General features: G+C 39.9%; 1 protein-coding gene across 6 annotated transcripts in view; it reads right to left on the bottom strand.

The window, feature by feature from the left end:
• CHD6 (chromodomain helicase DNA binding protein 6) overlaps positions 1 to 12,735 on the bottom strand; it is a 250,596-nt gene that overhangs the window by 69,691 nt on the left and 168,170 nt on the right. For all 6 annotated transcript variants that reach the window (XM_004447680.5, XM_071211719.1, XM_004447678.5 and 3 more), the window contains one exon: positions 2,642 to 2,837. In XM_004447680.5, coding sequence (XP_004447737.2) covers positions 2,642 to 2,837 — 196 coding nt within the window. The remainder of the gene's footprint in view (positions 1 to 2,641; positions 2,838 to 12,735) is intronic.

Here is a 12,735-nt window from a genome sequence, read left to right on the forward strand (position 1 = left end):
CAGTAGCCAGTCTGGACAACAGAGAGGCTGCCAGCATCAAACATTTATCCATTAAATTTCTGCGAAATTCTTAGTAGGAGCCCCTACCCTGGATCACCCATAGTACCAGTCTCCTTTGTTTCATCATTCAAGTTGAGTATTACAAGAAATACAGAAACTGACTCAGCACCCTAAAAAAATTCACACTATCCAATTTCAGTTTGGACTTCCCTAGCTTTCCTTTATTCATCTTTTGCTAGTTCCCCAGCAGTGAAAATTAAAAAACATTATTCCAAAGCTTCTTCTCCCTTCTACAAACTCTAATTCTGGAAAGTCCCAGACCCCTCTTGCTGCTACATACAGAAAGCAATCACCTCAGATGACGACATTGTTTCCTCTACTAGGTTTGAACATTCTCATAAATTTCTCCTTCCATTTCTTGGTAGCACTGTACCTATTCAACTAGTAAGGCTTAAACTTTACCTAGGCGAAGCAGGGTGATTTCAAAATCTTTGTCTATGGTCATGAACCGTCTCTAAATGCCAGCCCCATCTTTCCAATTTGCCTACCTGATATTCCCCTTGTGCATGTCCAGCTAACATGGCCTCAAACTGGCCATCATTGCAATTTCAGTTTCTCATTCCATCATTCTCCTAGGGTCCAAGCCTCTCAGTCAAGTGAGCACTGCAAATGAGCACAAAACTTACTGCTATCAAGGACTTAAGAAACTGTCTGTATCAAGGGTTGGCAAACTTCTGTTAAGGGCCCAATAGCAAATATTTTTGGTTTTGTGGGCTATGAAGATTCTATTGCAACTACCTAACTCTGCCATTATAATCTGAAAGGAGTCACAGACAATGAGGTGTAGCTGTGTTCCAATAGAACTATTTATGAAGACAGGTAACTGGACCACAGGTGGCTAATGGGTATGTATCATTCAATCCCTGATGTTTATAACTACCCTAATTAAAGTTCTTGCTAATAACCTGGTCAAATGTTAACTTTTATTATTTTAGTTTTGAATTGCACATCTTTAAAAATTATTCATTACATCTAACAAGTTGTCTTTGCTCCTAACATCCTTTTCACCAAAATTCTTTTTTTTTTCCCCCCTCCCCTGATTGTCTGTTCTCTGCGTCTATTTGCTGCGCCTTGCTTCCCCGTCCGCCTCCGTTGCCATCAGCTGCAGGGGAAGCGCGGGCGGCGCCATTCCTGGGCAGGCTGCACTCTCCCTCCCGCTGGGCGGCTCTCCCCACGGGCGCACTCCCTGAGCGTGGGGCTCCCCTACGCCGGGGACACCCGTGTGGCAGGGCACTCCTTGCGCGCATCAGCACCGCGCATGGGCCAGCCACACACCGGTCAAGGAGGCCCGGTGCCTGAACCGCGGACCTCCCACGTGGTAGACGGACGCCCCAACCACTGGGCCAAGTCCGTTTCCCATCGCCAAAATTCTTAAACATTTATTTTATTTGAAGTTGGATGCTGAACATAATGCTGCACAATATGCTTATAATGCGTTCTCAAAAAAAAAAGTTTTCCAGTTTTAGCCAACTGCTACCAATATTATAATTTAAAGCATCGATTTTGAACTAGCAGATTGCTTCTTTTGAATAAAATTTTATTTGAAAACTTATTAGATGAAAGACAAAGCAGAAGGACTGTGTGAAGTAGGTGGGAGGGAAGAAACTCAGAGACCTGTTAACTTAGCTCCCTCTTCCCTGCATCCCTTCCCTTGCAGTATCCTCTAAGGTATCCTTCTAGTTTTGTGAAACAGCAGCCTCCAAACTTTTTTTGATCAATTCCCTCTACTATGAAAAAAGATTTTTGAGCTATGCTTCCACCCTCCCCACCACACACTCATGCTCCTAGTATTAGCCATTATTCCAAAATATAATATACATTTAAGGTGATGGTCATAAAGAAACTATAAGGTTTCTACATTCTACATTCTAAACAGTCTTTTTGAGAATTTAGAATCTTTTTGGCTGAGTTATTGTTTGATCTGGTTAGACTGTCATTGTGTTTACTCTGAAATAGGATTGGTTAAGAACTCTGAACCAGGAGGAGCATCAGCTCTGCCATTTTTCTTTTTTAATACTTGGTCTTCAATGTATTTCCAAATGTGTGTGTCATTTAGTTTGGGTAGAAATTAGAAAATACATAATCACAAATCCACTAGGCACATTAGTCTCTAACACACTACATTAAATGGAGAGCAAATGAACTAGTAAGGGTGCCTGCCACACTATGGAACTTTCCCACCCCTCTGGTTATCTCTTTTACCACACATGACCATCTGAAAACAAACCAAGTAAAAACCAGAGTCCATCCATATATCAAGAATTAGAGAGTTAGTCAAGCTTAATATCTTTCTTTTTTATGTTGGATAATAATATTAAACAGTAGTACTACTCTGTATTTGGAGGCCACCATTGTGAAACATCATCTGATTTCAAGCAAAAGGAAAGAACCACTCTTTGATTAAGAGGATGGGTCAATATTTACTTTTCATTTTTCAACCCCTGACCAAGGCCCCTAAACCTATCACCTGGTTGACACCATAGCAAGGAGCATGGCAGACACTATAGCCAAGCCAGGTGATGTCATGATATTCTTAGATGCAGAGGCAGCTAAAGTAAACAGCAATCATCCTAGTGGTTACCTGCAGGTCATTTTGTGGGTTCCAGTCTGAATCAAATATGATGCACGTATCAGCAGCTGTGAGATTGATCCCCAGGCCTCCTGCTCTGGTGCACAGAAGAAAGACAAATCGGTCCGAGTCTGGCTTACAGAACCGATCGATGGCTGCCTGGCGCAGGTTTCCCCGTACTCGCCCATCAATTCGCTCATAGGTGTATCTGAGGGGACCCAAACGAATGAAAGCCCAGGTGTTAATCATGACTTCAATGGAGAATAGCAGAACAATGCAGGAAGTTGTTGACCAGTGGCCTTAAATGTCTCATTTCTAAACTTGGACCAAATGATAGTAGTCTAGAAGGACCACCTGCCACACCCCCCAATAGCCACAGGGCAGACACCTACAACTGCATTGTGAAATGACCTTCGTCCCAAAACAACAACAACAACAACCTAAAGAGGATTGGAAGAATTATAAATATATAATATTGATCACTGCTATCCAACGTACTTGTTCCCAAGGATTTCCCAGTTAATACTTGGACTGAATCTAATCATAAGACCAGGAAAAGCAAATAAAAGCCTCAATCATCTTTTAGTAGTTCTTATAACAAAGAATCAGGGTTCCAAACAGTTTCTAGTGCTTTAAGATAAACTAAGAATGACAAAAAGATTATACTGAGGCAGCACAAGGCAGTCTTTTTATGTTTGGGTTGGTCATTTCTAGCCTAATAGTTCTCAAAGCTTTAGAATTTAGGAGAGGTACAAAACAAAACCTCCAAGTTTATTGCTGAAACTGAGGTTATCTGGGCAGTATATTATCAAGCAAGTAAGAATGAACCAAAGGAAAGGCTTTTTGGAGGGGAGGTGGGGGATGGTGGAATTAAAGAATTTTTAGAGGAAAATAAAGCAAGGAAGTAAAGTTCAATGTTATTAAGAAGTCATATAGCTGTGTAGAATATTAAGAAGCAAGGGTAGAAAGCATGGTGGAAAAGCTCGAGGTGATGGTAAAAGGAAAGAGAATGAGAAGTAAAACTTCTATGGGAGCAATATTCCTATTTGTCCATCCAGACAGAAAACACAGAAGGTACCTTTAGATGCAGGCCATGTAATTAACACAGAAGTAAGATATAGTAGCAATCTCGACAGTGGGCTGGGAGTCTTAATCTTTTCTTTCTTAGTTGCTGACAACAAAGAAATTTAACAAGGGAGATGTTACCTTGGGCACAATGTTGACTAAGAAGTAAGAACTGGTTGGTAAAGCAGAAGTGATAGGAACCTCGGAAAAGGGCCAAGTCACCCTAGCACTGGCAATAATGAAGAATGTGCACACTGACGAAAAAAAATTAGATTGATAATCCAGGGTTTGGGAAATCAAATCTCTAAAAATAATTGGTATGTAGACTCAGGAGGGAGGAGGAATCACTAAACAGTGATGACATAGTCTAGTCATCACTTTAGGGACAAAAAAAATCTCCGAAAAAGTAGAGAACAGTGTTTTCCCAGCTATGATATAGCAACAGTTTTAGAAACTGTTTAAGATGTTTGGAACAATAGTTTTCATTTCTGTAATTTGATCAATTTTGGGAGAGTGCTCTGAAAGAACACAACACTAAAATAAAAGTCCAATTATTTGAGTCTTTTAAAATCATTCCCCACCTCTCTTTTTCTGATCCTTTGGCTATGCCGTCATTCCTGTATGAGAGTCTGGCATGAAATTAAACAAGAACAAAGCCAAACTGATAGCAGGAGAGGTAAAGAGGCTCAAAAACCAAGAAATCCTTGAATAAAGAAATCTGAATAAAGAAATCAGACATAAAATTTTCCCCACAAACTTTGGTGGAGTAATTACCCTCTGCAAAAACACGTCTTCAATGAAATCCCTAGGAGTTAACGTGGCATCAAACTATAATCTTGAACCACTGTCAAGTATCAGTCAGAGCAAGTGGCACCCGGGAAATCCTCTGTATGTTTTGTTAGAGAGGGGATTGGGGGGTGGGGTGGGGTGGGTGGGGTGTGTGTGTGAGAGAGAGAAAAACAGACAGAGATATTTTTGGCACAACAGAAAACGCTGAACTCTGAAGGCCTAAAGGGAAATGAACAGCTTTCTCATCTCCCAGCATAACTGGCTGGGAAACATAATGAATGAAAAAGATTCCATTCATAATAGCTACAAACATATAAAAAACTAAGGATTTAACTTAGTAAGAAATATGCAGGATTTGACAACATAACAAAGGAACCATATTGATATTGTTCACCACTATGTCCCCATAACCTACAGTAGGTTTAGCATGTGGTGGGCAATTTATAAATATTTATTGAATGAATGGGGGATATAAAAGATTCGAATAAGTGTAATTAATGGCATTTTCCTTAATTTTGCAGACATTAATCTTACCCTAATTAAGTCTAAAAGCCAATCAAAATCTCAATGAATGGATATATGTATATAAAGATAGATATGTAAATGTGTATGTACATATATGTTTATATATTTATGTACTTATTATTTTCCCCCTTGATTGAGGGCTGGTCAGGAATAGATTAAATGGGTAATTCTGAAGTTCATCTAGAATAAAATACTACAAACAAAGGAAAAGAAGAATTGATTGAAATAATAGAAGGGCTAGACACACATCCAGCAAATATCACATTTCAATATATATTATGGATAATATTTTATATGAATGGGGGAATGGACTATTTAATAAACAGCGGTTAGAAAATTAGACATATCTGGAAATAAAATAAAGTTAGAACCCTGGTCATGTGCCATTTACCAAAATTACCAAAGGACTGAAGACTGAAAAGTATAAAAATGTAAACCAAAGAAATCCAGTTAAAGATTATGAAGTAACACGTATATTTAATTCTTTTATCTCTTCAAACCTCTAGTAAAAGGATATTTTAGAAAAGCATAGTTACCCCTCCCCCAAATAAACCCACAAATAAAACTGGAAAAAAGAGTAATGACAAAAATTTGGAAGCTAGAAAGCAGGCCAAGTGGTAAATGATTTGAAGAAAGCAGAATCCCAAGAGAGTAACAACCTAATTTAACACTGCATATCAAAGGGACCAGGCACTGGATGTACCAGGTACACCTGAAAAGTGGGGATATAGACAGTCTAAAAATAGGAGAACTGGCTGAGTATTTGTTTAGTATCAGTTAGCCTCCTAGATCACCCTTCTTAAACTTGGGAGGGTAAAATAGAGGATCTCCCCCTCTCTGCCCGAGGAGATCAGTTTTATGTGGAATTACCATACTGAACAAAGGGAAGAGAGACAGAGGCACTGTGACCCCCTAGCTCTTACCATACACTCCCCTCTTTGACCCATCAGTACCCACTACATTGGCAGCTGAATTTCCATCATCTAGGCAAGAAAGAAAAAAAGAAACAAGAAACAAAAATACTGATATTGGAAGTTCCCCAATGAAATGGTTCAGTCAGATAGGTAGTGTTCGCAAAGAAATAGTGAAACCACAGTGAACAAACCTAGCTCATACCCAAAGCTTCTAATTGGTTAGACAGTGCCCTACCACCTGACGTCCCAAGATACCAGATATACAAAGAAAGCCTCTAATTTGAAACATTGAGACTCTGTTTCTGGAATGGAGGGGCAAGGTCCTAACAGACCAAACTGCCAGCAAATAACCACCATGAACTCTGGACAAATTAGAAACAAAACAAAACAAGCAAAAAACTATCTGAGGGTAGTGGAGGTTTTTTTTTTTTTAAATTTATTTCACTCTCCTTCCCTGCCTCTTCCCCCACCCCCAATTGTCTGCTCTCTGTGTCCATTTGCTGTGTGTTCTTCTGTGTCCACATATACTCTTGTCAGTGGCACCTGAAATCTGTGTCTCTTTTTGTTGCATCATCTTGCTGCATTAGCCCTCCGTGTGTGCGGCGCCATTCCTAAGCAGGGTGCACTTTTTTTCGTGCTGGGCAGCTCTCCTTATGGGGCGCACTCCTTGCACGTGGGGCTCCCCTACATGGGCCACATCAGCACTGCGCATGGGCCAGCTCATCACACGGGTCAGGAGGCCCTGGGTTTGAACCTTAGACTTCCCCATGCGGTAGAGAGATGCCCTATCCGTTGGGCCAAATCCACTTCCCAGTAGTGGAGGATTTTGCAGGCAGATTTTGGAGAGGAATTGAAACTTGTGGTTTGGGCCTAATGAAAAGGCCTCTCAGTCATGGTGGGAGAGGTATAGGGCAGCTACAACTCTGACTAAAAAGCTACTGTGTAAATGGGAAATATTATGTTGTATATATGATGCCACCAAATTTTTTAAAAAATGAGAAGAAAAGAAAAAGTCACTGTCTTTCTGGCAAGGGGCAACAGGGAAAGAAGCCACAAAGTGAGAAGGGATCCCTAGAAATTAGAGGGGAACCCCATACTCTGAGTATAAACTCTAAGTCTCTGGCTGACTTCTGATTCACATATGCATGGGGCAACTGAAAGTAATCTGTATGAGATTAGAGCTGCTCTCCACCAAAAATGCTGACAGAGTTAGCATTTTGAGTCTAATTCAGTTAACTGTCTCCAAATAAAAATCTCAATGTTTTCACAACAATGTAACAGAATCCAGAATCTCTACAATATAGTATTTACAAAGTCCCAGGAAGAAACACAAAATTCTGTAACGTAAGAAGAAACAGGGGGGGGAAACTGACTTGGCCCAGTGGTTAGGGCGTCCGTCTACCACATGGGAGGTCCGCGGTTCAAACCCCAGGCCTCCTTGACCCGTGTGGAGCTGGCCCATGCGCAGTGCTGATGCGCACAAGGAGTGCCGTGCTGATGCGCACAAGGAGTGCCGTGCCACGCAGGGGTGTCCCCCGCGTAGGGGAGCCCCACGCGCAAGGAGTGCACCCCATAAGGAGAGCCGCCCAGCGTGAGAGAAAGTGCAGCCTTCCCAGGAATGGCGCCGCCCACACTTCCCGTGCCGCTGAGGACAACAGAAGCGGACAAAGAAACAAGACGCAGCAAACAGACACAGAGAACAGACAACTGGGGGGGGGGGGGGGGATTAAATAAATAAATAAATCTTTAAAAAAAAAAAAGAAGAAACAGGGAAATGTGGTCCATTCTCATGGAGAAAGACAATCAATAGCTGCCAACCCTTATAATTATGCTCAATACAGTAAAAAGAATACACACTCATAATTAATCTGAAGATAGAAAATCTCAGTAGAGAAAGTATTAAAGACTCAAGTGGAAATTGTAGAACTAAAAAAATACAATACCTAAAATAACAAAAGCAGTGGATGGACTTAAACAAAGATGACAAAGAAAAGTCAGTGAACTTGAAGACAGATAAATCCAAACAAAGAAGAAAGAGAAAAAGGATAGAAAAAGAAGAAGCAAAAAAGAACATAGGCTCATAGACCTGTGGGACAATAACAAAAATCTAACATACACGTAATTGGACTCTGACAAAGAGACAGAGAACTTGAAAAAAGAAAAAAGAAATTGAAGAAACAATGATGAAAAGTTTCCTAAATTTGCTAAAAGATATACATTTACAAATTCAAGAAGCTTATCAAAGTCCAAGAAGGGTGAATTCTACATATGACAGTCAAACTGCTGAAAACCAAAAATTAAAAGAAAACCTTAAAATTAATCCAAATAAATGAACACACTAGATACAAAAAAGCAATGATGTAAATGACTGTAGAATCTGTCATCAGAAATCACGGAGTACAGAACACAGTGAAATAACACTTTAAATTGCTGAAAGAAAAAAAAAGTCAAACCAGAATTCTAATATGAAAGACAGAGACAAAAACAAAGAGAAAAAAATCTGACTTGGAGAAAATAGACACTACTGGAAGATAATCCTATCATGATTTTCCTCAGAAAGCCAAGAGAAGACACTGCACCTGTGAAATAACAGGATACTAGAAAATGGAGAAAATTATACAAGGAAATGTTCTGGAAATTAAAAATACAATTTCAGAAAGAAAACCCAGGGGTTAAAGTGGGAGAACAGAGTAAGGAAATTCTATCAAAAGTTAGCAAAACATGATGAGATAGAATACCGAGAAAGGAGAAAATTAGGAGATCAGTTTGGAAGGTCTGACATACAAATAACAACAGCTCCATAAAAAGAAAATGAAACAAAAAGAAATAATGAAAATATATAAGTACATATATAATTTTAAAAATAAATAATAAAATAAATAAAATTCAAGAAAAATCCCCAGAACTGAAGGAACTTAGATTTCAATTGGAAAGACCCACTTAGTTTCTAGTACAAGGACACAAAAATTAGCTCACTGTGAAATTTCATAGCATTGGGATAAAGAGAAAATGTCAAAGCTTCTAAAAAGAAAAAACATGCCACATATATAGACTAGAAATCAAAGGGACTGTGAACTTCTCAACAATCCTGGAAGCTAGAAGACAATGGAATAACAGTGGATTTGGCTCAACTGATAGAGCATCCGCCTATCATATGGGGGTTCCAGGGTTCAAACCCAGGGCCTCCTGACCTGTGTGGTGAGCTGGCCCATATGCAGTGCTGATGCGTGCAAGGAGTGCTGTGCCATGCAGGGGTGACCACTGCATAGGGAGGCCCACGTGCAAGGAGTGCGCCCCGTAAGGAGAACTGCCCTGCACAAAAAAAGCACAGCCTACCCAGGAGTGGCGCCACACACACACAGAGCTAACAAAGCAAGATGACGCAACAAAAGGAGACACAGAATCCCATTGCTTCTGACAAGAATGCAAGCAGACACAGAACACACAGCAAATGGACAGAGAGCAGCAACGTGGCGGGGGAGGGGGAGGAAGGGGAGAGAAATAAATAAAAAATAAATAAAATTTTAAAATTCTGAAGGGAAGTTATTTCTAACTTACACCCTCAAACCCAACAATTATTCAAGAATATGGGGGAAGCAGACTTGGCCCAGTGGTTAGGGCATCCGTCTACCACATAGTAGGTCTGCAGTTCAAACCCCGGGCCTCCTTGACCCGTGTGCAGCTGGCCCACGTGCAGTGCTGATGCGCCCAAGGAGTGCCGTGCCACGCAGGGGTGCCCCCGTGTAGAGGAGCCCCATGTGCAAGGAGTGCGCCCCATAAGAAGAGCCGCCCAGCACGAAAGAAAGTGCAGCCTGCCCAGGAATGGTGCCGTACAAATGGAGAGCTGACACAACAAGATGACGCAACAAAAAGAAACACAGATTCCAGTGCCATGGACAACAACAGAAGCGGACAAAGAAGAACACGCAGGAGACACAGAGAACAGACAACTGGGGCGGGAGGGCGGGGGGGGGAGGGGAGAGAAATAAATAAATAAATCTTTATTAAAAAAAAGATGGGTAGATTAAAAACATTTTCAGACAGTCTTAAAATTCATCCTTTCTCAGAAGTTCCTCAAAGGGATCCTTCAACATGGGATCCATCAACAAGGAGATCTGATTCTGGAGGGAAGGAAAGAAAATTGTCAATATGTTGACAGAAGGGAGACCACAAGACCTGTGTACTAGGTGAGAAGAGCAATAGGCCAGAGAAGAACAGTTCAGAAGGTCCCAGGAAAGATGGCATCAGGAAGATAAAACTGATATATTTGAATATAATGAGAGGAGATTGAGACAACCAGGGCAGAGTTTGGAGCGAAACTTTGAAAAGTATACAGAAAAATAAGCAATCAGGAGGGAGGAAATATATAATTTTTAGCTTCAAGAAAAATAAAACATATACGAGAAAGAAAAAGGCAACTGCATTACTATATTACTGAGCTCTAATTTAGTATTTACATAAATCATAATAAACACTGAACCTCAATCTAACTATTACATGACATTAAAGTATTACATAACATATTGAGAATGGGAGGACAGGAAGTTGCATAAGAGGTGGTTATGAGGGGCAATAAAAGAAGGCTAAATACTCATCTTCTTTAGTAAAAACAGATAATTAAAATAATTATGAAATTACACATTATTTAGAGACATAACTAAAATACCAAAATAAATAGCATGAAAAATTGAAAGCAACTGCTTCCAGGGGTAGGAAATGGGATAGGTCTGGGGAAAGAGTAGTGAATTCGGAAATGCAATTTTTCGTAAGTCTATAGGAATGATTAAAAATATTAGCATGATCTCAAGGATAATAGCTAGGGGAAGGCTTTCTAAGGAGATTTAAACATAGTTTAAGACTGAAAAATTTGACTTTTATTATAAAATTTAGAACTTTTAAACAAGCAAAAAAAAACCACACATAAAATTAAAAGGCAAAAACAAGTATTTGCATAATATTCATGAGTAAACAATTTTTATACATTAATAAACAAAAAGGCAAAGACCAACAGAAAATGGAAAGATCATGAACAAGCAATTCACAAAAAAAAGAAGAGTAAAGATGAAAAAATTCATCCTCACTAGTAATGAGAGGTGAAAAAACTAACATGCATATTGAATTACAAAATATTAAGAGAAAAAAAGCAGTATTGATCACAGTATGGAAAAAAGAATTCATACACATTGTTAAAAGGCATAAAAAGGAACATTTCTTCTAGAGGGTGTTTTGGAAATATGTATCAAATGCTTTTAAAAATGTACATCAGGGAAGCAGACTTGGCCCAGTGGTTAGGGCGTCTGCCTACCACATGGGAGGTCCGCGGTTCAAACCCTGGGCCTCCTTGACCCGTGTGGAGCTGGCCCATGCGCAGTGCTGATGTGAGCGGGGAGTGCCGCCCCACGCAGGGGTGTCCCCGTGTAGGGGAGCCCCACGCACAAGGAGTGCGCCCTGTAAGGAGAGCTGCCCAGCGGGAAGGAAAGTGCAGCCTGCCCAGGAATGGTGCCGCACACACACAGCTGACACAACAAGATGATGCAACAACAAAAAGAAACACAGATTCCTGGTGCCACTGATAAGGATGGAAGCGGTCACAGAAGAACACACAGCAAATGGACACAGCAGACAGTTTGGGGGTGGGGGAAGAAGAGAGAAATAAACAAAAAATAAATCTTAAAAAAGAAAAAGAGGGAATTAATAAAACACGGTCTCCCCTTTAAAAAAAATTTAAAAATAAAAATGTACATCAAAATTTATACTAAGAAAATAATTGGAAACATCTGCAATGAATTCAGAGTTCCTTAAAATGCTGAAAAGTTTGAAACATAAAAGACAGAATATCATGAAAAACATCAAAAGTATCTTGTAGAAATATTATTAAAAGAAAACAATTTCATAATATAGTAAATAAAAAATGTGAGTTACAAAACTAAAAAGATAACCACTAAAGCATGAATGGGGGGCTTTGTGTTGGTGGTGGTGTTATGCATCTCCATACTTTCAAGCAAAATTATAATACTACGTAATTTAAAACCAAAATGAGAATAAATGATAAAGGAAAAATAGCACAAAAGAAGTCAAATAAAGATTTCTATACTTAAGAAAAATCTGGGGGCGCAGGGCATATGGGAATCCCCTATATTTTTTATGTGACATTTGTGTAATCTAAGTATCTTTTTTAAAAAAGAAAAATCTGTCCATTATACTGCTACTCACTTTTTTTGGTTCTTTAAAAAAACAACAACTGCAAACTAACAGTTGTGTATATTTTGAAGAGTAAGATAATATATTTAGGGAAGCAGATTTGGCTCAACTGATAAGAGTGTCCGCCTACCACAAGGGAGGTCCAGGGTTCAAATCTAGAGCCTCCTGACTCGTGTGGTGAGCTGGCCCATGCACAGTGCTGATGCACACAAGGAATGCCATGCCATGTAGGGGTGTCCCCTGCATAGGGGTGTCCCCAGCATAGGGGAGCCCCATGCGCAAGGAGTGCACCCCGTAAGGAGAGCCACCTTGCACGAAAAAAGTGCAGCCTGCCCAGGAGTGGTGCCGTGCACACATGAAGAGCTGATGCAGCAAGATAATGCAACAAAAAAGAGACACAGTTTCCCAGTCCCACTGATAAGAATACAAGCAGACACAGAAGAACACACAGCGAACAGACAGAGGGAGAAGGCAACGGGGAGTGGGGGGGAAGGGAAGAGAAATAAAAAAAAAAAAAGATAATATATTTATAAGAAGTAAATGCTCTAGCAATGGATTCCTCATCAAACTTATAAAATAAGTTACTACATTATTAGTTTTGATTTACTCATT

Source organism: Dasypus novemcinctus, chromosome 24 (genome assembly GCF_030445035.2).
Source record: "Dasypus novemcinctus isolate mDasNov1 chromosome 24, mDasNov1.1.hap2, whole genome shotgun sequence".
Lineage (NCBI taxonomy): Eukaryota > Metazoa > Chordata > Mammalia > Cingulata > Dasypodidae > Dasypus > Dasypus novemcinctus.